Below are 23949 nucleotides of genomic sequence, written 5' to 3'. Positions count from 1 at the left end.
AAATGCATCCAGTGTGGCATTGTTTTGTTATTTGGAGGCTTTTATGTACTTAAGAAGTCAATTCCAAAGTCACAAGATATTTTTAAAAAGCTAACACGATCTTTTTAAAAATATTTTTCATGTTCTTGTACTGGTAGTTTAACTTTGCCCATTTAGAGAAATTTATGTGTAACCTAGTAATTTGTGGGGCACCTGCTCTCATTTTCAAGTATTTTTATGTATACAATTTCCTGCATTCCATGTTCTTATGTCTCTTTGCCTATCTGCACCAGTGCCAACTCTAGCACTACCAGGGTCTGAAATATTTACTACTTCTTTGTGTAAAGTACTTTCTTTCCCTTTTCTTTTTGGGCATTACTGGGTATTCTACCCAGGACATTGTACATGCTAGATAAGTACTCTACCACTGAGCTACACTCTCAGCCGTTTTTAAATTTTATTTTGGGACAGAATTTCACTAAGGATCTTATGTTTTATTATAAGACAGCATCCTGCCTGGCCTCAAACTTGAAATCCTCCTGCCTCTGGTGGGATTACTGATACGTGCCACCTTCTTCCTTCTGAGTTTAGTTTACTTATCTTATCCTTCCATGTAATTTTGAAGTTTGTAGAGATAATAGTTTTTGCCTCATAATACAGTATGGCCTTTATTAATATGATGAGCAATAAAAAAAATCAAGCATTCTTGTTTTGTTCCTGTTGTTGCAGAATATTTCTCCATTAATTTCCACTTAATATTTATAGATTGGGGTATATATTATCTTCTCAGTTTGAGAATATACTTTTCTGATCTTAGTTTTCTAAGAATTTTAATTTTTAAATAAATGTTGGATTTTATCAAATATCATTTCTGTCTCTATTAAGAGCATTCATAATTTTCTTTATTTCATTATATATCATGTATTTTTTTCAAATTGAATGATGCTTCCTGATATTTAACTTTCTTCTACATCTTTTAGATTCACACTGTTCTTTTTCTGATACAGTTGAACTCACAAAATATACATTTTTAACTTTTTCTAGTACTGCTTCACAGTCAGTTTTCCAAAACCTTTAGAGTGGCGAATTCAGAATTATTTAGGTTTTGAAATATAATGAAGTACTTTTTCCTTATTAGAGAACCACTTTTTCGTGAAGCCTGGGGCAGCATCCCATGTGAATATTTGCGCTCAGTGGAATAAGTAAAAGCAATAAATAGTTCATCATCAGTTTAGGACAGGTTTTAGTGCCAAATGAATTTGTGGCAAACTTTAAAAACTCCTGTATCTGTGTTGAGGATGATATCCTTTCTGAATGAGACTAGTGCTCTTGTTGAGATTCACTTTTATCTTTATTGAGAGTTTGTGCAAATGTTAAAGTTATATTGTGTGTTACATATGCAGATCTTTATCTTGTGGGTTTGAAAGTATGTTGCTAGGTGTCTTAGGGCTCAGTATTTTTTAGTGGTTTTGAATGTTCCTTTTGTCATCTTGTAGCAGCTTTCCTCATTTTTCTAATAATACTTTTTATCTTAAAGTCTGTCTGATAGCACTGTAGCTATACCAGCTTAGTTTTAACAAGTAATTAATAATTTAGTTAATAAGTAATTAATAATTATCATTCTCTCTCTTCTGTTTTCAACTTTACTCTTGTTTATTTTGTACATAATTGGGTTTTAAAAGCCCAATCAGTATCTTCATCTTTTTTTCAACAATTTAGTTATAGATGGACACAATAACTTTATTTTGTTTATTTTTATGTGGTGCCAAGAATCAAACCCACTGCCTTACTTGTGCTAGGCAAGTGCTGTACCACTGAGATACAACCCCAGTCCAGTATCTTCATCTTTTAACTGAGGGGTTTGAATACATTTATTGTGATTACTAAGTTATTTGTATAATAAATATTAATACTGCTGAAGTATGAGATAATTCATAATTTTCCTAGTAAAATTTAAGGTATTTTTGGCCACTTTGATATGTAAAATTAAATGGATATATAAGAAATAGCCAAAAATAATCTATCTAATTTAATCATACATATATTAACTCTCTTCGTACAAATAGTATTATTTGAAAATATTGCAATTCCCCTTACTTCGTGCAGTAATCTTATTCTGATTCTTTACAGACACTTTGGATACCATATTTATCATTTTAATCACTTCAAAAATTAATTTTCAAGATGTCATTTTTACATCTTCATTAATACTTGAGATCCATAATTTCTTAAATCTGTGTATTTTGCAGTATTTTACCCAAGTCTCAAATATTTATTCACTGTCACTCCTACACTTGACCCCTGTGGTAAAGTTTTTTGTTGTCTTTTTGTTTTAAAAGTTTATTTACTTGGTTGTGTAGTACTTTCATTATGAAGTCTTATTCCAAGGAATATATAATTTGGGTGGGAATTTATGCTATATTTATGTCAAATTATTTTACCTCTGTCTAAGAGAGGCAGAGAGAAGGAAAGAGGGAGGTAGAAAGAAGAAATTTGTTTCTTTTGACTACCTAAAAGTAGAATTGATAGAGATCATTTCTGGCAGTAGTTAGAATTCAGTTCTGCTCCTTATAATAGGAAATCCAAACTTTCCTGGTTTGAATAAAATAGTTGTTAATTTCTCTTTGCCTACAAGTGAAGGGAGGGGACAGCTCCACAAATGTTCAGGGACCCAGGTTCCCATTCTGCTATTGTACTCTTGAGGTGTTGTGTGACTTCTATTGATAAGTCACCTAAGACAGGATGGTAAGCAGATCAAATTAGGTTATGTACACGTGCAAATACAATGCATTGACTCCCTCTGGCATATACAATTATAAGTCACCAATGAAATTTTTAAAAAATAAAAGTAGTTTTGGACTAGAAACAAGTTAGAGAACAGCCAATCTTGTTATTCTAGTTTAATTTAAAATCCTAAAAAAAAAAAAAATCAAAAAAACAGAAAAGAAAAGAGGTCCTTTCTGCTTTGTCAGGTTGGTTAAGGCAGCACTGGCCACACCTAGTTGCAGGAACAACTGGAAAATGCCTCTGCTGTTCCAGGTGGCAGGGTAGAAACAAGAGAATACATGTTAGATTGGCAGCTCTTGCTCTCTGCTGCTCGTGTTGCCCAAATAGCTGACGTAATTGCAGGAGTGCCAGGTGATGTGAGAGACTGAGGGCTCACCTATGTGGCTCTCTGTTACTGCAGGGATAAAAATTGGAGCAGATGGCTTGTAGATTCTACTTTGAGCATCATCGTTCTTAAATACCATGCTTTTACTGGTTTCATTTCTTTTTCCCCCTTGCATTCTGTTTTCCTGATCTCATTTTCTCAACTCACTTTTCTTCATTTCTTTCTTAACCCTCATGTTTAACATAAGCATTTTCTCATCTTACTGAACAGGACTGGGACTTTCTCCACTCTCTACCTCGGTTATTCCCCACTCTCACCCACTTCAGTTCCCCCAGTTTACACCCTCCTGGATTATTATTTTTGTGAATTACCACTTGTTACCTTTACCTGTTACCAGTTTCTTTGCTACTCTGTGAGTAGTTATTGCTTTATCTATCCAACTTCTTTGGACTTAAAATGTTTTTTTCCTAAAATATATTCTCTGTTAGATCCTTCAGTAGGGGTTTGTAGAAGATAATCTCATCTCTTACTGAAAAATGTTTTCATTTTACCTTTTTGAGTAACAGAGAGAAATAAGTTCTAGATGGGTATTTTCCCCACAGCCCTTGGAAAATTTCACCATCACGTTCTTGTCACTATTTTGGTGAGGCTAATGTCAGTCTAATTGGTGCCTATCTTTTGTTTTTCCTAGTGGCTTTTACAATTGTTCTCTTTATTGGTAGAATTCTGCAGTTTGACTATATGTGTCTTTCTGTAATTTATTCTTACCTTGTTGAGGTTTTTTCTTTTCAGTCTGATTCCAGTCCTAAATGAATTCTGAGAACTTTTTAGCTGTTATCTATTTGAAATGTTATCTCTTCCCTTTTCCTTTTCTTCTCCATTGTTTTATTTGGAACATCTGCCTAATGTGTGGTTTGTTTGTTTTGTTTGTTTGTTTGTTTGTTTGTGAGTTGCCAGTGGACTTGATTTATTTATATGAAAAACAAACCCAGTTCCTCACGCATGTGGGGCAAGCGCTGTACCACTGAGCCACAACCCTGCCTTGTACCTAATGTTCTTTTAACCTTTTCTTGGTATCCTTCATGTCCAGTATGTGCAGAGTCCTATTTTTTCATTTCTTTATATTTCTCAGCTCTTTCATTTTCCACAGTGTCTGGGTATTTAATCTGTATCTTAGATTTCTAATTTTATTGACACTTAATTTTTATTTCTGGAAGTTACATATGGTTATTTTACACATCTGTCTGCCTGTCCTTTTGTTCACAGTGCCTCAATCTTTCCTTGTGTTTATGCTTCTGATCCTTAACGCCTCCTTGTTCTGACACCTCAAGTTCTCAGGTGCTCCTCCCTCTGTACTCTTTTGTCTGCTGACTCTTGCTCATGGGAGGTTGTGATTGTGATTGGGAAGAGTTTTCTCTTCCTTCCTTTTAAGTCCTCTCTAACCTTGACTGTGAGGGTATCTTTGGTCTGACTTGCTTCTGCAAGGTACCGTGTAGGGTTTTAGCTCTAAGATTCCTGTATCTAGTACCTTGTTTGACTTATTCCAGCTAGCCTGCATGGAGGACAGGTAGGAGACTTTAGTTTGCACTAGATGCTGATTTCCTTTCCTTCTCTAAGCGCTAGACCAGAATACTAGCCCTACATCATGTCATGCTGCCCCCTGGCAGCTTAGGGCTATATAGTCTGGAGCTGTGGATGTACTTACTCTTGATATTTTATATTCTTTTTGTGTTACAGTGTTTATGGAATGGCTTAAATTCTCAGCCAACAACCTCTAGTAAGGGTTTGTCTACTCAGGTGTTTTTGTTTGTCTCTTTGTGATGGCCAGCACCTCCACAATCAGAGAAGAGTTGGGGACACTCAGAGAAGGCCCTGATAAGTAGGAAAGTAAATAACACTGGATTTGAAAGAAGCCCTCAAAGGCCCATGGAACAATGGAGACGTTTAAGAGTATCTTTTATGGAGCATGCACTTCTATAATCACAGTTACCCTAAGTGAGAGATTCTCCCCCTAATTTAAAGGTGATGACCCTGATCATAGAGTCCAGGTGACATCCTAAGCATCCAGTGCTGTCAGCAGTCATAGTGCAGATGGTGTCTATCTACAGTCCATTTTATTTTCACTGAGTCTTCTTGCCTTTGTATGGGTCACTTTGCTTTTGTGAATTTACTTCAGACTGACGTTTCCTTCTCTGGTTTTTCCAGTATTTTGTGTTATTTTTCTCATGAAATCACCAATTCTATTTGAGACTATCCACAGGAGCCACATTTCTCAGTCTTTTCTAGCTTCAGTGCATTTTATAGAGTGACCCAGTTCACGGGCTAATACAGAAACAAAACTGAAATCAGAGTTTGCTGGCACGCACGGTCCCTCACCCTGTGCAATGGCTGTGTCTCCTTTGTTCCATTATATTCTTATTGTTCCCTTTAGTCAAAATAGGCTGGTTATAATGAACATGGTCTCACAGTCCTTGAATAAATGGTTCGTGACCTGTAGTTTGACCCCATATTTTTTGAAGCATGGCTTATACTTCAGTGTATTCAGGAGAGGGCTTACCAGGGGGTCCTCAAGTACCCATTCTCCCATCTTAGCCATGCTCGGATCAGTTTCCTAATTTGGGGGGAGATGGTAGGATAAGGATGGGGAATCCCTATTATTTTTTTCATGACTTCTTATAGATAATGTTTATTTTTAAACATTAATCATAGCTTACTCTGCCTATTCTTGCTTTTGATCTTGATCATTTTATGTTTCCTGCCTATTTGTATAATTCCAGATATTTCTGAGATACTTTATTTAGCTACTTCTTTCTTAAGCAAAGTTTAAAACAAAGCAAAGATTTGCCATTTGTCCATCTCGGAATTCTAGCTCATTTTTCTTTTTTATTTAAGTAGTACATGGTAAGTTACTCAGAATAGAATTTATGGAAAGGTGTCTAGTTTTTACTTTCCTTTTACTCCTTAAAAATAAAAGAGAAGATTGGTATGCAAGTAGGGCAGAATGGCTACGCTACTCTGTTGTGCCTACCACTAGGGTAATATGTGACATGAATGTGTATTGAAGCATATCACTTTTTATCTCTTTTTCCTAGCCCTCCAAGCCACAACATTGTGGTGAATGGGAAAGAATGTGTGAACTTTGCGTCCTTTAATTTTCTTGGATTGCTGGATAATCCTAGGGTTAAGGTGAGTAGCACATAATGCTGAAGTGTGCAGAGCTGTGGGTAGGTGCCTTAGAACATGCCATATCAGGCTCCTGTTCCCAAATGCCCCAAGACACATATAACATTACTGACTTAAGAAACAGAACATAAAATAAAAGGTAAGTGTGGACTATCAGAAGGGATGTGTAAGCATTTTCCATTACGCTTTGTCTGACAGACCCATAACCTGGACTTAGACAAAGGGAAGCAAGAATGTCTAATAGTGCCAGGTGCAGGGCACATGCCTATAATCCCATCGGTTGGAGGCTGAGGCAGGAAGATCACGAGTTCAAAGTCAGCCTCAACAATAGTGAGGCTCTGAGCAACTCAAGTGAGACCGTGTCTCTAAATAAAATATAAAATAAGGTTGGGTATGTGGCCCAGTGGTTGAGTGCCCCTTTGTTCAATCAGCAGTACCAAAAAAAAAAAAAAGAATGTCTCATAGAGCTTAGTGTGGGTGACATCGAAGTACCAAGTAAACCAGACTTGAGTTGTCAGAAAGGTGCTAGGGATTTATTCCTAATATTGGGATTGTGAAGTAGCAAACATTTTTCAGGAAAGACTTAGATCCACAATGTAAAAAATATAAAGGCATTCGGTTAACCAGGTTTTCAGAGTCAAGCTAATATAACTGTTCCATGTGTTAAGTCATGCACCTGAGTCTTCACACCTGTAGTTTTCTTACATCCTATTAGAGTTGTCTTAGTCCTGGGCTGGGGTTGTGGCTCAGTGGTAGAGCACTTGCCTAGCATGTATGAAGCTCTGGTTTCAATTCTCAGCATCGCATATAAATAAAAAAAAATAAAAAGAATTATCTTAGTTCTAAGAAAGGAAGAGAAGTAGAGGAAGGATAAGGAACTGTGTGGGTTAAAGAATAAAAAGCATGAAAATGTTGATTTTTATACTTTTAGATAAATTATTAAAATATAAATTTTTCCTAAAATATAGGCAGCAGCTTTGGCATCTCTTAAGAAGTATGGAGTGGGAACCTGTGGCCCTAGAGGATTTTATGGCACTTTTGGTAAGTTATTGTGATACTCTTGTTTTTAACACTTCTACTTTTAAGATTGATTTCAGAGCTCATTGGAATATATGATCAGTTTGGGTGTTAAGCTGACATGTGCAATATCTTACCTAACTTTCATTTTGTGGTTTGGAAGCATTGTTGGGAAGTACACTGATCTGGGATTGAAAGTAACCTGTGGAAAAGAGCTGTGGGTGCCTTAAAACATGCCATATCGGGCTCCTGTTCCCAAATGCCCCAAGACACAGCAGTGTGGAGAATACTGTTTGCATTGTGTGTGCCAGCTGTTAGGAGAAGACCCATTTGCAGGTGGTGCTGTTCTCATAGTTGTCCAAGAACCCAGGTCTTCCCCATCTCATTGCTCTAGTGTCTGAGGATATTGGCCTGGTCTTTGTGGTGGACACAAGTCACAGTATGGGGGAATAGAAGTGCAGGGTAGCTCTGAAGGAGAGGTGGCCTTGCACATCATTTCTACCCACTGTCCTCTGGTGACCACTAACTCCAGGCCATACCTAGCCACAAAGGGGGCTGGGAAAGAGCCCGAACTGGAAAAGAGCTGGGCACCATGTTCCAGGAAGAAAGGCAACAACAGATTTGCTGGTGAAGTTAAAAGCTTTTTTCTTTCTGGAATGAAAGTTCTTTGACTTCTTTGTGTGATTATGACCCAAGGCAGGCTAACTAAATATTTGGGTAAGTGTATAACAAATGTCATGAGCTCCCTCACTCAGTCTTTAAGAAAGATCTTGGCATTTTATGGCTGTTTTTATTAAGTGTATGTTGGTCTTTTCTTCTGAAAATGTCGTTAAATAACTGTTCAAATGACTGTATTGCTGAAAATAGCATTCTGGCTTACCCAGTATCCAAGTGTGGGGTAAGTAGATCAAGGGAGACATCGTCTGTCTCCTACCCTTATTTGCATTTCTGGATCTTTCTGTTTATTTTGTTTTTAGTTTTAACAGTTAACTTGATTTTTCTTTCTTTATTCCTTGTTTGGTGGTTACATTATTTATTTCGGAAACAGAGTAATGTCCAAGAATCCTGCATCTTAATGGATCTTGAAAATCTTGCTTTTATCATCCCTCCCAACTACTCAGAAGAAGAAGAGAAATTCCAGAGAAGTTAAGCATCTTCCTCTCAGTCACACAGCTCATTAATTCAATCCTAAAATTAGACCCAGTGTCCTGACTCCCAGTCTTAATGGCAACATCAAAGGACTGAGTTTAGATCAGAGCCTCCCGCTTTCTTCTAGTCTTAAGACAAACACGTGTTGTTTGCTTGGTTTTTATTGGTAGGGAATTATTTCCTTAACAAAGTACTAGAAAACTAGAAAAGGCAATTTTTTATGAGGTTGTTGGTTGTCATCTGATTAATGAGGCTTTCTTTCTCTGACTATTTGCTGGGATAAAGAAATTGCTTTCTTAAAAGCCTCTCTTTATAGTGGATTTTATTTGCATGTGTAGCCTTGACCTCTTCTTAGAAGATAATCTGGGAAGACAAATTTATTGCCAAATCAAATTGTGAAGGGAAAAAAAGTTTAAAATCTTCAAAACCAGTTTCCCAAAGCTATCAAATACATTGTTAAAATAGCCTAGTTAACTTTCCATTTGGATGACTTGCATAAGAGTATGCTGGGGGCTTTTAAACATCAAGTCCTTAGATTAATAGCTGTTAAATTAATTTTCTTGACCGGGTAATTCAGTACAGGATGTAAACATCAAAACAGAAGACAGAAATAGACAAGACAAGCCTTTTAACCTCTGCCCTGTCCTCCCTATCACCATTCCATCCCCTCGAAAAAACAAGCTTCCATTATTAGTTTTTTTAATTTTGCCAGAGATTTTGTTTTTCAGAATATGTTTTGCAGAATATGAAAACACATATACATATGTGTTTCCCCCATTTTTGGAAAAATTGTTGTACACAGTATTTATTGTTCTCTTCCTTGATATTGAAATTGATATATTTTTGCTTGTTTTGGTTTTTGTGGTGCTAGAAATGGAACTAAGGACCTTGCATAGGCTCTACAAACACTCTACCACTGGAATCCAGTCCCCAAATTAATGGGTTTTAAATTTAAATTGGATTTGATCTTTCAGGTATCTGAATGAGCCACCCCAGGCAACTGTGAATACAGTTGCTTATTGAGTCCTCTGTAAGCTATTTTATTGGTCACTGATTCATCCTAATTCTAAAATTATAGTTGAAGGTTCGAACAGACTTTGCATCTCAATCTAAATTTTAAATCTCTGGAATGCACTGTATAATTTAGTTATTCTAAATATTTAGGGCACATTTGCTCTTTGCACTGAGCACAGAAGCAGTTATGAGGACCCCTTTCCCTCTTGTAGTCTTATGTGTATCCCTAAAGAGTTTAGTTCAAGGCTTAGGATCTCTTTTTCCCAGGGCCCCCAAAAGATAGCTTTTGACTTTGTCTTCTTTGTGTTCTTCTCTAGAGTTATCATATTCAGGCATCTGTTCTCCAAATCCATTCCCTCTTTTAGCGCGCGTGCGCGCGCGCGCTCTCTCTCTCTCTCTCTCTCTCTCTTTTCCAATTTTTCAGATCGTGAACACAAATCATTTGTGGTACAAGTAAATTTCCTTAATATTCCCTTTTTACTATTTTTACAGTAGCATATAAGCCAGATGGTTAATACAAAAAAAAAAAAAGGAAATATAGCAATGATTGAGTTAAAATTTTATGTCATTTTTTTAGGTTAGATCTTCTCCCGCTTCCCAGGTGCAGGGCAGGTAGAGCTAAACAAGTTCTCACAATGGTGACCAGATGTCTCCTCACCGACTTCTGAGGAAGTTAAGGAGCCTTCTCTTCCTCCAAGGCTATCTGATCTCTGAGCACCCACCAGGGTGTCTTCTGAAGAACACTTTTTTTTCTTTGTTTTGCTTTTAATATACTTAAACCTATATTTATCTGTGATTTTTCTCCCTGGTACCCTGGGATCTGTTTTACATATGTAATTCCTGCATGGCTCTTTGGCTTCACTAAATTGTTGTGTGGTAAGGGTTTCTTGATGAGAGATGATGGCATTTAATTCTGTTTGGAGCCATTAGTAAACAGTTGTTCATGAGTAGTATAAATGCAAAAATATGAAGCTCTTAGAGAAAAACATAGTAGGTGAAATGTTTCTAAAATGTGACAAAGTTTACTATTTTTTGGTCTTTCCTCAAGAAAACAGTGCAGAAGGCTATCACATGATTTCATTTTAAGTAAGAAGCTAAACAAGTAGTTCTTAGAAGAAGAGACTGTAATTATTAGAAATTCAGATAATTAAGATAGCAAACTGTAACCGGGTTTTCCCTTTTAAAAGAAAACCTTTTCTTCTCCAGGTACCGGTTTAATTGAGCAAAGTCTTACATAGCATCCTGCTTGTTCCATTCCAGGCACTGTTTTTTATTGGCATTAACCCATGTGAATCTAACATCCCTTTGAGGAATGTTATCCCATATGGCTGAGGCACTGAGAGGCACAGCGCAGTTTTAGGTTTTCCCAGATGCACACCAGGTGACGGGGGACCCCAAGGCCTGTCTGTAATCTGAACTTCATGGTGGCCTTGGCTGCTAGAGCCTCCGATCTGGGAGCTAGACATGAAGATAAGCAAGTGTGAGAAAGTGGGCCCAGTGCTCTGAGTCTTGTAGAGACTCTCTGGAGCACCTTCTGCAGTGGTATCCGCTGCTGTGACTTTGAGAATGCAGTGCTTGAGTTTTGTTCCATCCAGAGCTGCAGTATCAATTGCTGAAATGCATTTGTTCACAGAAGACATGAACATCAGAAGTCAAAGAACAGCTCCCTGACGGTTTTCCTCCTTGCTGTCTCCCCTCCCTTGGGTTGAGAGTTTCTTCATTGCACAAAGTAGCATCAAGAGAAACTAGTTCTGCAGTCACCCTGTCACAGAACCTGCTCTGCAAGGCCAGTATCTGCCAAACCCAGGATCTTTAGATAAAAGGAAAGCCCAGTCTTTCTGAAACTTTTGTACTTAGGTGTTGATTTATAGTTTGAAGGCTTTTCTTGCTACCTTACAGTACCTGTATATAAACAGTTAGGAGTGCAGGTAATGATGGTTACATCATTACCTAACATGCCAGTTTTCATCCACTCGCTCACTCTGAAGCCCTGAAACAAAACGATGTTCAGTTTTACAGTCTCATCTCTCATCAGTCAGGAGTCATTTAGAGCTAAGAAGTCTATAGAATGATTTAAAATCCCTTTTATAGTTAGCAAAAACAAGGTGTCTGTGTCCATAGCATGATTTTCTTTTTTGAAATTGGGATGTCAAATGAAAGCAGTTCACCATGTCCTGGGCAGCCCATCTGCTGACTACTTGGGGAGCTTTGTGGTAGATTCTCCCAATCAGAGGCACTATAATTGAAGGAGGCCTCTTCCTTGGGGCCTGCTTGGTGGCAAAGTGAGAAGTGGCTGGGAGATAACACTAGGATGTGAGGGATGACCTCCCTGAGACTAACCCTTACTCAGCTGCTTGGACTCTTCAGTCCTCAACTACTCTTCGCTCTCCAGCCAGGTTTTGCCTGAAACCTTTCACTAATAACATCTCTCTTAGAAGGTGCTTGATCGGGTGCCTTGGACTTGGTGTAATGTCACAATATCCCCTACTTGGCTCAACTGGGATCTAGTCCACTAAATTTAGTGTTATTGTAAAATCCCACGTTTGTTTAATGTTGACATAAGGAAAAGTATCCAGTCTGAAGATAATGGAAATTGAATATTTCATGTGTTTCTTTCATGACTCTAGATTCCATTTGTATAAGTTGAAGTGAAATGAAGAGAAGCATGCTTTATGTTTAATCATGACTTGACTGGAATGTAACATCCTTTTAAGAAGTCTATAACTAGAGTGGGCCCTGCCAGCTACCCGCACTCTCTACCACTTGGAAATGTCCCTCTCGTGGAAATGTCTTGGCCCCTGCTGTTGCCCCTGGTTCAGACTTCCCCTCAGCGAACATACCACAGCTTCCTCTTCCACCATCTCAAAAATCTGTCTCTGCGATCTCTTATCACCCCCTCCTTTCTCTCTCAGAGCTGGCAGGACCCAGCTTCTTCCTTCCTGTGTCAGAAGTGCTTCTTGCACAGAGCAAATGGGAAAACTGTGATCTAGTCCTCCAGATGTGGGTCCTGCTGCAGTTAAAAGAGCAAAAGGAATGTTTAAAAATTCATTTCTCTCCTTGATAATGTCTCATTGTAAAACTACTTTGAAGTTCTAAGGATCAAAGGCAGTTGGTAGACTGTTCACTCTAAGCATTGCTGTCCTTCATCCCAGGACATGAAGCCTCATGGCACAGCTGTAAGGAACCCTGATTTAAGAGGGAAATAAAAACAGGTCAGTTTAATAATTATAAATTATCTAATCATTGCATCAGCATTCTTCATAAGCTACTTCTGTGGAGGTATCCTGTTTCTTTTGGTATTATAAACTTGAATTTCCTGGTAAACTCTTTAAGAAATTCAGACAGAAGCCCAATCCTACAAAGAGGTGGCAGATGCCACAAAGAATACTAACACAGATTGTGGAAGACATCGTCACTGAATTGCTAATACATGTTACCATCTCCTGCAGAGTTTACAGGTCCTTTCTCTAAAATGCAAAAAGACGATATATTAACGTGGCCTCAGTGTTTTTGCTCCAGGAAGTTAAAGTAGATAGTCAGTGGATCTGGAATTCCTACAGTAGAGTGAAATAAAAGCAAAATTGCCTCTGTCACACATTTATAGATAGGAAGGTAGTTGATGTTAATTTTGTGTTTTTCAGAAGTGCTTCTAGCCTAGAATCATTTTAATATATCTTTTATGGTTTATTATTTAAAAAATAGATTTTATCCATAAGGTGAAAGTGTTAATAATTAAGCTATTATGTTCCTTTCTTTATTTTTTAGTGTAAAGGAAGGATCAATCATTATAAGACAGTTTTAACTTATTCAACTTTTTTGTTGAAATAGATGTTCATTTGGATTTGGAAGAGCGCCTGGCAAAATTTATGAAGACTGAAGAAGCCATTATATATTCATATGGATTTTCCACCATAGCCAGTGCGATTCCTGCTTACTCTAAGAGAGGAGACATCGTATTTGTGTAAGTCAGCTTTACTTGTACTTCCAGTCAGAATTTGAATGTTAACTGTCTCAGAGAATTCTTCCATTGGAAGTTTTCTACATACTATAATAGGAAGTTTTCTTTTTATTTGTAAAGAAATATGCAAAGGGTATGAGACATTTACTCAAGGATGCTTGAAGGTTTTAGTTGTCATCTGCTATTGAGATTTTATTTATTTACATTTAGATGAGGCATACCACCTGCCCTCCCTGTTCAGTTCTGTGGCCTTGTGGTACCCTCTAAGTCCATGTCACGGTCTCACACTGCTCATTCTGCCTGGCAGTCACTTCTCATCACCCATCCACCCCAAACTCAGATCTCTGCTGATCTTGCTTTAGAGTTTATTTAAGGACACAGGAGCCATAAATTGAAAATATCCTTACTGCCCACAGCAGATCCTGGATGCATGATACTGCTGTCACTAGAAATGCAAAGGCTGGCAAGGAGAAGATGTGAACTACCTTTTCAGGTTTTTTTTTTTTTTTTTTTTTTTTTTCCTTTTAACCATTTCCCCCCAGATATCTGAGCTGTAGCCTTACACACTGGTTTCCTCTCCCCTCAAGTTCTTTGTACATGCAGTCCCCATGCCTGGAATACTGTTCCCTCCTCTTGTCATCTATTTATTTCCTGCTCATTATATTCATAATATCTGCTCAACTTCTCAGAGCAGGTCAAAACCCCTGCCAGAAAGAATTTGATATCCTTATGAATCAATGCACTGACATTCCCACTGCCTGTCCTTCATTCCCCTCAAGCATGAAGAGACATTCTCTCTCCACTCTTCTTTTCTAGTTCTTATAACAGTTAATAATTTTATATCTTTGATTGTTTTCTTCTGTTTGTTGCCGAAAGCCCATTGCTTAGGATCACATTTATCATTTAATAGTATTCATTTAAATATTAGTTCAGTAAATGAATGAACAAAAAAAAGAGGGGTCCGAGTACTTGAATGCTGGAGCCTGGCCTGCCTGGACCCTGCACTGTCCTGCTACCTGCCACTCACCACTGGAGGTGCTGCCTGTGCAGTGGCAGAACCTTCCACTGCACCCGCTACAGAGCTGAGGCTCCCTATGTGACCCAATCCTCACCAGAACCCTTCAGTAACCTGGAGCACCGAGGAAGGCTTAGTTGGGCATTTTAATTAAAATTAAATACTGTGAAAGACTCACCACTGAAAGCCATTGATTTAAACAGTGTTTCTTTGTTTTCCATAAAAGCAGAGTTAGAGATAACTGCGATGTCATCTATTTACCACTTATTCAAGGACCCACTACTAATTCGTTTTTGAGTTAAGTCCAGAAGAAGTGAACTTGTAGCTGCCTTTATCAGATTGAATAAATACTGTGTTTTGAGTTTTAACTGGTGGGAAACCTAAGCTACATATCCTATATGTCCTTCCATGCACTATACGTAGTGTCTTTTTTGCTTTCAGGGAATCATTAGACAGTTTATTTTCTTCTACATGATCTATTTTTGACTGATTCATAGAAATATAAATTGTCCATATTGATTGGGTAGTGTGCTATCTCAGTATGTGTATACATTATGTACTGTGTAAATCAATTTAAACTTCTATCCCCTCAAGCACTTATGGTTTCTTTATGGTAAAGACTTAGTGTGCTTTCTTCTAGCTATTGTTTTGAAATATACTGTGCATAATTACTGTGTATAATCACGCCAGAACTTCTTGCTCCTACCTAACTGTAACTTAGTATCCATTGACCAAACTTTCCCCTTCTCTCCCTCCCTGCTGTTTTTTCATCTTGTAGTTGCCATTCTACTCTGAATTTCCCATTCCCAGTGTTTTTAGATTCCACATGAGAGTGAAATCATATATAGTATTTGTCTTTCTCTGCCTGGTTCATTTAATGTAGTTATCTTCATCTCCATCCAGATTGCCACAAATGACAGGATTTCATTTTTTTATGGCTGAATAGTACTTCATTTTCTATGTGACACATTTCTTTTCTTTCTTTTTCTTTCCTTTTATAGTACTAAGGATCAAACCCATACTAGGCAAGTACTTTGCTACTGAACTGCACACAAGCCCTTTTTAATTTTTATTTTCAGATAGTTGCCCAGACTTATCTTATACTTTCAATCTTCCTGCCTCAGCCTACCAAGAAGGTAGAATCACAAGCATGTGCCACCATACCCAACTGTACCACATTTTAAAAATCCATTTATCAGCTGATGGATATTTAGGTTGTTTCTATCTCTTAGCTGTTGTAAAGTATGCTGCAGTAGACATGGGAGTGCAGGTGTCTCTTCAATAGACTGATTTAATTTCCCTTGGTTAAATAACCAGGAGTGGGATTTGCTGGATCAGGTCTGTTTTAAGTTATTGGCGGGGGGAGGGGGGGGATTGAACTTGGGGCACTCAGCCACTGAGCCACATCCCCAGCCCTATTTTGTATTTTATTGAGAGACAGGGTCTTGCTGAGTTGCTTAGCACCTTGCGGTTGCTGAAGCTGGATTTGAACTCAAGATCCTTCAGCCTCCTGAGCTGCTGGGATTATAGGCATGTACCGCCATGCCCAGCTGTTTTTAGGTTTTTGAGGAAACACATGTATTTTCTCCCATTCTGTAAGTTGACTCTTTACTCTTCTTGTTTTCCTTTGCTGTACAGAAGCTTCTAGTTTGATGTGATCCTGTTTGTCTATTGCGTATGTTTTCTGTGCTTTTGAGGCCTTATCTAAAAAATTGTTTAACCATTCAGATATCCTAAAGCATATTCCCTGTTTTGTTCTAATAGTTTCACAGTCTCTGGTCTTTAAATCCTTAATCCATTATAAGTTGGTTTTTGTAACTGGTGAGAGATGGAGTTTCACTTTATTCTTCTGCATGTGGATATCCACTTTTTCCTAACACCATTCATTGAAAAGACTATCCTTTCTCTGATGTGTGTTTGTCCAAAATCATTTGACCCTAGAAACATGGGTTTATTTATAGCCTCTCCGTTGTGTTCCACTGGTCTAATATATCTGCTTATACACCAGATACAATGCTATTTTAGTTACTGTAGGTTTGTAGTACATTTTGAACTTAAATAGTATGGTTCTTCCTGCTTTGTTCTTTTGCTCAAGATGGCTTTGTCCATTTGGGGATTTTTGTGGTTCCATATAAATATTTTTTTTCTTGTCTTTAAAGAATGTCTTTGTATTTTTTAGGGATTGCAGTGAATCTATAGATGATTTTAGATTGCATATCCATCTTAATAATATTGATTTTTTTCAGTCCTTGAAAATAGGATGTCTTTCTACTTTGTGGTATCCTCTTTAATTTCATTCACCACTGTTTTATAGTTTTCCTTGTAAAGATCTTTCACCTCTTTGGTTGTTTTGTCTGTGATTTTTGAGTCTTATCCTTTTTTTAGCTAAGGGTTTGTCTATCTTTTCAAAGAGCCACCTATGTGTTTAATTGGTTGTGTGTGTGTGTGTGTGTGTGTGTGTGTGTGTGTGCTTCACATGTGTGTTTTTCTAGTTTCTTGAGCCATAAGGACCTGCACAGTCTAAAGGACATAGCAAGACTTCAGTGTGTCTTCTCATTAGCACAAGTATATATCACCAATCAGCATGTCCTTCTCTACCTGGTGCTTAGGCAAATCTGGAGTGCCATCTGTGAGCACTGGCCCAGCAGTAGCTGTACTACCCAAGATTGAGGAAGGGGTGGTAAAGGCAGTTCTTCAGACACCAAGGCTGACACTTGAACTGGATCACACCAAAGTCTCACAGCTTCAGGGACGTACACAGTCTGGAAGCATGGGGAATGTGCCTCAGGCCCACTTCAGTACTGGCAGTGATGCAGGCCAACACTTTGGCCTATCCCACTGGCACATGGGTCTCCACCTGAGGCAGAGGTGTGTCGCAGTCACTCATCTTTGAGCTCTGGCCTGTGAATGAGGTCTTTGGTTTCTACTTAGCATTGAGTCTTAACATGGCAGGCCTGGCACTCCCACTTCAAAACATTCCTATGCCAGCTTTCATGCCCTCCTCCTCAAGGGGCAGAGGCCGTCTCTGTGCAGCCTGGCTAATGCAGGTCCATAGGTTCAGTTCAGAGGTTTTCCCTGGTGGTAAGGGTAATGGGACTCTTTCTGGTACCGGGTTTCATCATGGTGGGCCTGGTAACTGTGTTTCAAGTCTAAGGTCTAAACTTAATTCCCTGTCTCTCCCCGATGCAGGAAGGTTTTCTCTGCTTGGAGTTAGGGAAGGGGTGATTCTCTGGTAACTCCTTCCTTCCTGCTTTCTTCAGTGTCTTTTCATTTTGTTACACTAAAAGTAAGCCCTGTAGTCTCTCACCTTACCTGGCTTCCGTAGTTCTTGGTGATAATAGTTTAGTTTATGAATAACTGGTAAATTCAGAATCTGGGGAGACAATCGCTGGAAGATCTTACTCAGAGGATCTTGCCATGTTGCTTGGCCTCCAATTCTGCATAATTTTAAATATAATACCTTTGCCTGAAATTCAGTTGAATGCAGGGAAGCTAAAGGTAAAAATGGTGTTTGATAAATTGGTCTTGACAAATCCATCAGGCACAGTGCTTCATTTCCTTTCATTCAGTGAATGGTGATAATGTTTCACACACAGAAAATTTCAGCACAAAGTTTATTCACGAACTTAAGTCTATTCCTTCAATCTGTTGTCTGTGTTCACTTATTTATTTCATATTCCTGTTTTTAGATTAACTAAAATATTGAGGTTATTGCAGGTTTATAAGCACTGAAAAGAAATCAGACTGAGATTTGTGCACTCTACCAAGTCGGTTTTCTCTGGCTGCTTTCAGATATTTTTCTTGATCATTTGTTTTCAGGAATTGGACTATGGTGTGTTTGGGCATCTGTTTATTTGGGTTTACTGTTCCGGGCTTTGCTCAGCTTCTTTAGTCTATAGGTTTAAGCCATTTGTCCAATTTGGGAAGTTTTGAGCCATTATTTCTTTGAGAACCTTTTTATTAGTCCCACCTTTTTTCCCTTTTACCTCTACAACTCCAGTGACACAAATATTCCATCATTTATTATACTCCCACAGATCCCTGAATCTCTGCTCATTCCTTCCTAGCCTATTTTCTTTCTGTTGTGCACCGTGAATCATTTCTATTGGTACATCTTTCCATTCACTGATTCTTTCCTATCCATTCAATAAAGTCTTGTTTTGTTTTTCATTACTAATATCTTCTCAGGATTCTTCTTTATGACTTCTCTTTCTTTACTGAGGCTTCCTGTTATTTCACTTTTTGCAGGCATGTTAATAATTGCTCATTGAAACATTTTTGTGTTGGATATTCTGAGATAATTGTCAGATGATCTTGTTTTCTCCTTCACCTCAGTATTGACATTTGTTTTCCTTCATTCTGTGTAAGTTCTTCTGATTCTTGGTATAAGTAATATTTAATTGGAACCTGAGCATGTCATATTATGCTACTATAGTGTATACCTTCTTTAAACCAACTCTTTCAGTCGGCTTTCTCTGACACTATTCTAACAAGGGAAGGAGTGGGGGACTGCCTCCTTGTTACTGCTGTTAGGGTGTCCCATCCCAGGTTCCTACTTGGCCTCCATTAGCATCTGAGGTGGAAGTTTCTTCATTGCTGCTGGGTGATGAAGACAGTACTGATTTTTCCCTAAATGACGTCTGGCACCACCAAGCAAAAACCAGGAGGGTGCCCCAATACTGAGATGGAATTTTATGCACCCCATGTGGTCTCTGCCAACACCCCAGTGGGGAGGACAGGGTCCTCTTGTTACCAGCTAGCAATGAAAGTCCCAGCTCACTTCTTAGCCTTTTCTGATGGCCCCCGGGAGGGTGTGGGATACTTTGTTATAGCCCCTCAAGGGTCAAGTCGAGGTTCCCTTCTCAGTCTCTGCTGGTTTGAGTGAGGTTGGAGCTATAGTTTTTTCCTATAATGTTTGGTCATAGTTAAGTGGTTATTGTTCAGAACCCTTCTGTCCAGCTGGGCTACCACTATTGCTTCTCATGAGAAAATATAGCAGAATAACAGTCACATCAGAGATGACACTGATGGTGAGTTGCACCAATATGTTGTGTATTTCTTAGAAAGAGCAAGCATGTGAGTCATTTGATATGTGCATCCTGATCTCAGAGAGGTTAGAATTTGGCAAGTATGCGCTGCTTAGAATAGATTAAATGTGATAATTGTGTGACAAGGACTTGCAGAGTGAAGAGCAAACAGTGACATGAATGCTCAAACATGTTTTATTTGCTGTGTTCCAGTTAACAATTGGAGATTGGTTAACTCACAAAAGCAAGCATTCCTTTCCTGAGAATGTTGACAAGGCCCTTTAACCCCAATTTGGTGAACCTCTCTCCCTTGCAGAGATAGAGCTGCCTGCTTTGCTATTCAGAAAGGATTACAAGCATCACGTAGTGACATTAAGTTATTTAAGCATAATGATGTAGCTGACCTGGAGCGACTACTAAAAGAACAAGAGATCGAAGATCAAAAGGTATGATTCTTTTGAAGAAAATGATACAGTTCTTTTGTACTTTCTAACCAGCTAAATTATATATGAAATGGTAATTTGTCATTGAAAACTTGCCTGCGGATCACATTTGGATATTAAGTAAGTGTGTTCCTGCCTATTAAATATATTTCGTGTTGGAGAGCCAAGACTGATTGTAATTGCCTTGTCAATGCCATAATTATATACAGCAAAATTAAGGGGGTTGAGGGACAGTTTGCACTTAGTGAGTGGGGGAGATACACACTCTCAACTCTGAAAACTCATTAGGGCATGTATCTAGTGGATTCAAAATAGGTTTATTATATCAGAATAAATCACGTTCCAATTACATGGAGGAAAGAATGCCAGCAGATGTTAATTTATTTATAAACCAAGTAAGACCCTTTCTCCCCATCCCATCCTTACCCTGGAGCGCTAAGCAGCTGCTGCCTGTGGGAAAGGACTGCCCTGTAGTTGGACTGCCTACAACCTGCAGCCCTGTTTTCAGTCCTTTGTCCCTGGAACATGAATAGCCCCTGGTGGTGGTGGTTTGTATTTGCCTCCTTGGTTTCTAATTAGAGAATGGCACAGAGGAAGTATGTTCAAAGCATCACTATTAGGATTATAATTTATTTTTCCCATGATGACAAGAATGGTAAGAGTAGTTCTGGTCTGTGGCTCTGTAGCAGGACATAGTGATAGGTGGACTGTTCTGGGAGCCTGAATGTTGTATCCTTCATCTCAACTATTTCAAGAGGACTTTGCAGGTGTGACTTGACTTATTTATAACTAGAATAACAGGTGAAAATGCACATCATATTCCTCAATTTTGTGTTAATTTCCATTTCCCCAAATATTTGCTTTATTTATTTAGGATTCTGTCATCTTTTTTTAGGATCAGTTTAGATAAATCTACAGGGAAGCTGGGCCCAATGGCGCACACCTATAATCCCAGACACTTAGGAGGCAGAGGCAGAAGAATCATAAGTTCAAGGCCAGCCTCAGTAGTTTAGTGAGATTCTGTCTCAAAAAACAGACTTTTTTTTTTTTTTTTTTAAAGGGCAGTGGGTGTAACTCAGTGGTAAAGTGTCTCTTGGTTCAGTCTCTGGTACTGCAAAATAAACAAAAAAGCTACAGAGAAATTTCTAAACTTGAAGCCATTTCATTGAATTTCTTTCTATAGATTGTAAAAAGATCTCTATTATTCTTATTTAGTAATAACATGCTGGCCACCAGATTGAAAAATACTGCCTTGGAAAGTATGACCAAGAATTCAGTGTATTGTAGATTATTTTGTTTAGCTAATATTGTACAGATTTGGAAGATGTCATATTCATATTCCATGTGTTTTATAAGATTTCTAATCCATGGAAGTTTTTATGAATAATAAAAAATAAAATTTCATAGAAGGATTACTTACACATACTGTGCAAGTGAAAAATACCCTTACTGCAGTATGATTAAGGAAATAGCCTAAAGGATTTAGTTTTTCAAATTATGGCACATCTTTTTAAGCAGTGCCCACATAGGTGTACTGAAACAAAGGATGCTCCTATAACAGTGGGAAGAGTTTAAATTGGCACCTACCTCCTAGAAGGTAAGTGGGCAAATATATTCCACTTAGATATCCCCTTAGATTCCCCTTTGACCCATATGTGGGGTGTCACATTTAGAAAATAATCAGAAATAGTGTTAAAGATTGGTGTTTTTTTTTTTTCCCCAAACAAAAAGCAAAATGAGGGAAACTACTTAAATCCAACATTAGAATAGTTAGATTATTTGTATTATTCCCACAAAGTAGAATGTCTCCATTAAAATCATATTTTAAATAATACTAAATAATCTAGAAATGGTCATAACATATTTTTAAAATCAGTTTCTGAAATTATTGCAATATAATTCTAACTTTGAACAAAGTAGTGGACATATACAAAGAGACAAAAATTATCATTGAGTGATGTAAATAGCTAATTTTTAAGTTCTTTTTTTATATATTTTTTTATTTCTTAGGGCTCTTACATGAATATTTTAAAATCCTAAGAAAATACTTGTTCTGGAGGTATGGCTCAGTAGAATAACATTTACCTATCATGTACAAGACCCTGTGTTTAATTCCTAGTCCAGCCAAAAAAAAAAGGTAAAACAGAACATTTTTTTTTTTTAAGGCAGAATGCCTGCCACCGTGGTGAAATAAAGGTGACCTCTTTTCATCAGTGACTCCTGATAGATCCATATTGCTATCTGAGAAGCATTCTGTTTTGCGTTGACTGAATGACAAGATTGAACAACCTTAGTGATGTATAATTTGCTGAACCTCAACTGCCTAAACTGCCCCCTTAAAGCATTGCTGATACTTGAGTTTCTAACTGTCCAGAGGCAAGAAATGTCTAGAGGCAAGAAACCTTTTGAGTAGGAAGTGAGTTCTAACTCTTATCTGTGGCCACCAGTATTTTTTCATTCAGACACACCTGAAGCATCTACAGATTCTTACCATGTGAAGAATTTATAGTGACCTGCTGTGAGCAGGGTGTTGGGAGATCCATATTATTTGAATAGGCTCTCCATCACCACCCAACCTTCAACATCATTGGACCAAGGTCATAATCGAGTTTTACTTGACCCAGTGACAGGTCAGTGGGAGAGTGAGGAAGGACAAGGGTTTTGCTATACTTTGGTATGTGAGGGAGATCAGAGTTTGTGGTTTTTGTTATAACTTTTGATTGTGGAAAAATTGCCATGCACACAAAAGGAAACAGTTGCATTGCTCTTGGGAGCTGCAGTGTCTCCCATTCCTTTTCCCAACATTGTTACCAGCATCCTGCCATTCTTGTACCATCTGTACCTCTCCCTGCTTGATGATGATGCTGTTCATCATCATCATCTTCATTATGGTTCTTTTTCTTTTAGGCAAAAATTAAAGACATGGAAATGCACAAATCCTAGCCATATGATTTGATCAGTAGTTTTTACCCATGTAACCCAGGAATCAGTGCTTCATCATGATATAAAACATTCTCAAATTTCTCCAGAGTTTCCTTGGGTCCCATCCCAGTCTCTCTGGAGTTGGAGGGTTTCCTTTGTGCTTTAACACAGTTAAAGTGCTGTAAGTATGTGTGAGGTCCCCTAGTCAGTGCTGTGAATGAAAAACACGTCTGAGGAAAAAAAAAAAAAAAAACAGGATCTCAAACATTGAACTTTAAATTCATTTAGACCATTTTTCTTTTATGAATAAATCTTGTGGGATGAACTTTGTAGGGAGTATTAACAGATTTTTATTTGGAATTACTGAAATTTAAGATGTCTGGTTCTTTTTTTAAGAATCCTCGCAAGGCTCGTGTAACTCGACGTTTCATTGTAGTAGAAGGACTGTATATGAATACTGGAACTATTTGTCCTCTTCCAGAATTGGTAAGCAACGTGTTTATTCATTTTTTAGTATTTATTCATTATAGTATTATTTTAGTAATGGATAGTTTGGCAGATATGCCTTTTGCTTATGACCACATTCAATGTGTGACATCTACACTGCTTTGCACAGTAGGTATCGGATATTTTGATCATTCAAGGGAGGCAGATTACTTAAATGCTAACATTGGGCTTTAAAAAGTAATCAAAACTTAATTGTTTAATAAAGCAACTTTATTGCTGGTTGCAGCGTTGCACACCTGTAATCCCAGCTATTCATGTGACTGAGGCAGGAGAATCACAAGTTCCAGGCCAGCCTAGGAAACTTAGGCCCAGTCCCAAAATAAAATTTTAAAAGGGCTGGGGATATAACCTAGTGGTATAGAGCACTTGTCTAGCATGCACAAGGCACCAGGTTCAATCCATAACACCACAGCACCAATTTTTTTTAAAAGTTCTTTGTTTTAAAACATGTTATTGAGGCACAATTGATGTGTGTGAAATGCACCAACTCTTAGTATACAGTTTGATAATTTTAATAGATTTATATACCTCATCATCACTACCACCACAGCCAAGGTACAGAACATCTCCATCATTCCAGAAAATTCTCTCATGCTTCTTTGTAGTCAGTATCTGTTTCTAGT

The 23949-nt window shown here is 38.0% G+C and overlaps 1 protein-coding gene across 1 annotated transcript in view; it reads left to right on the top strand.

Moving 5' to 3' along the window:
• Nucleotides 1-23949, top strand: part of Sptlc1 (serine palmitoyltransferase long chain base subunit 1) — a 61225-nt gene that overhangs the window by 11986 nt on the left and 25290 nt on the right. The window contains exons 4-8 of the mRNA XM_077792260.1: nucleotides 6184-6277; nucleotides 7243-7315; nucleotides 13283-13415; nucleotides 19771-19900; nucleotides 23216-23305. Of these exons, the coding sequence (XP_077648386.1) occupies nucleotides 6184-6277; nucleotides 7243-7315; nucleotides 13283-13415; nucleotides 19771-19900; nucleotides 23216-23305 (520 nt within the window). The remainder of the gene's footprint in view (nucleotides 1-6183; nucleotides 6278-7242; nucleotides 7316-13282; nucleotides 13416-19770; nucleotides 19901-23215; nucleotides 23306-23949) is intronic.

This window comes from Urocitellus parryii, chromosome 13, assembly GCF_045843805.1.
Source record: "Urocitellus parryii isolate mUroPar1 chromosome 13, mUroPar1.hap1, whole genome shotgun sequence".
Taxonomy (NCBI): Eukaryota; Metazoa; Chordata; class Mammalia; order Rodentia; family Sciuridae; genus Urocitellus; species Urocitellus parryii.
The sequence above is the reverse complement of the archived record's forward strand: the minus strand, read 5'-3'. Positions and strand labels throughout refer to the sequence as shown.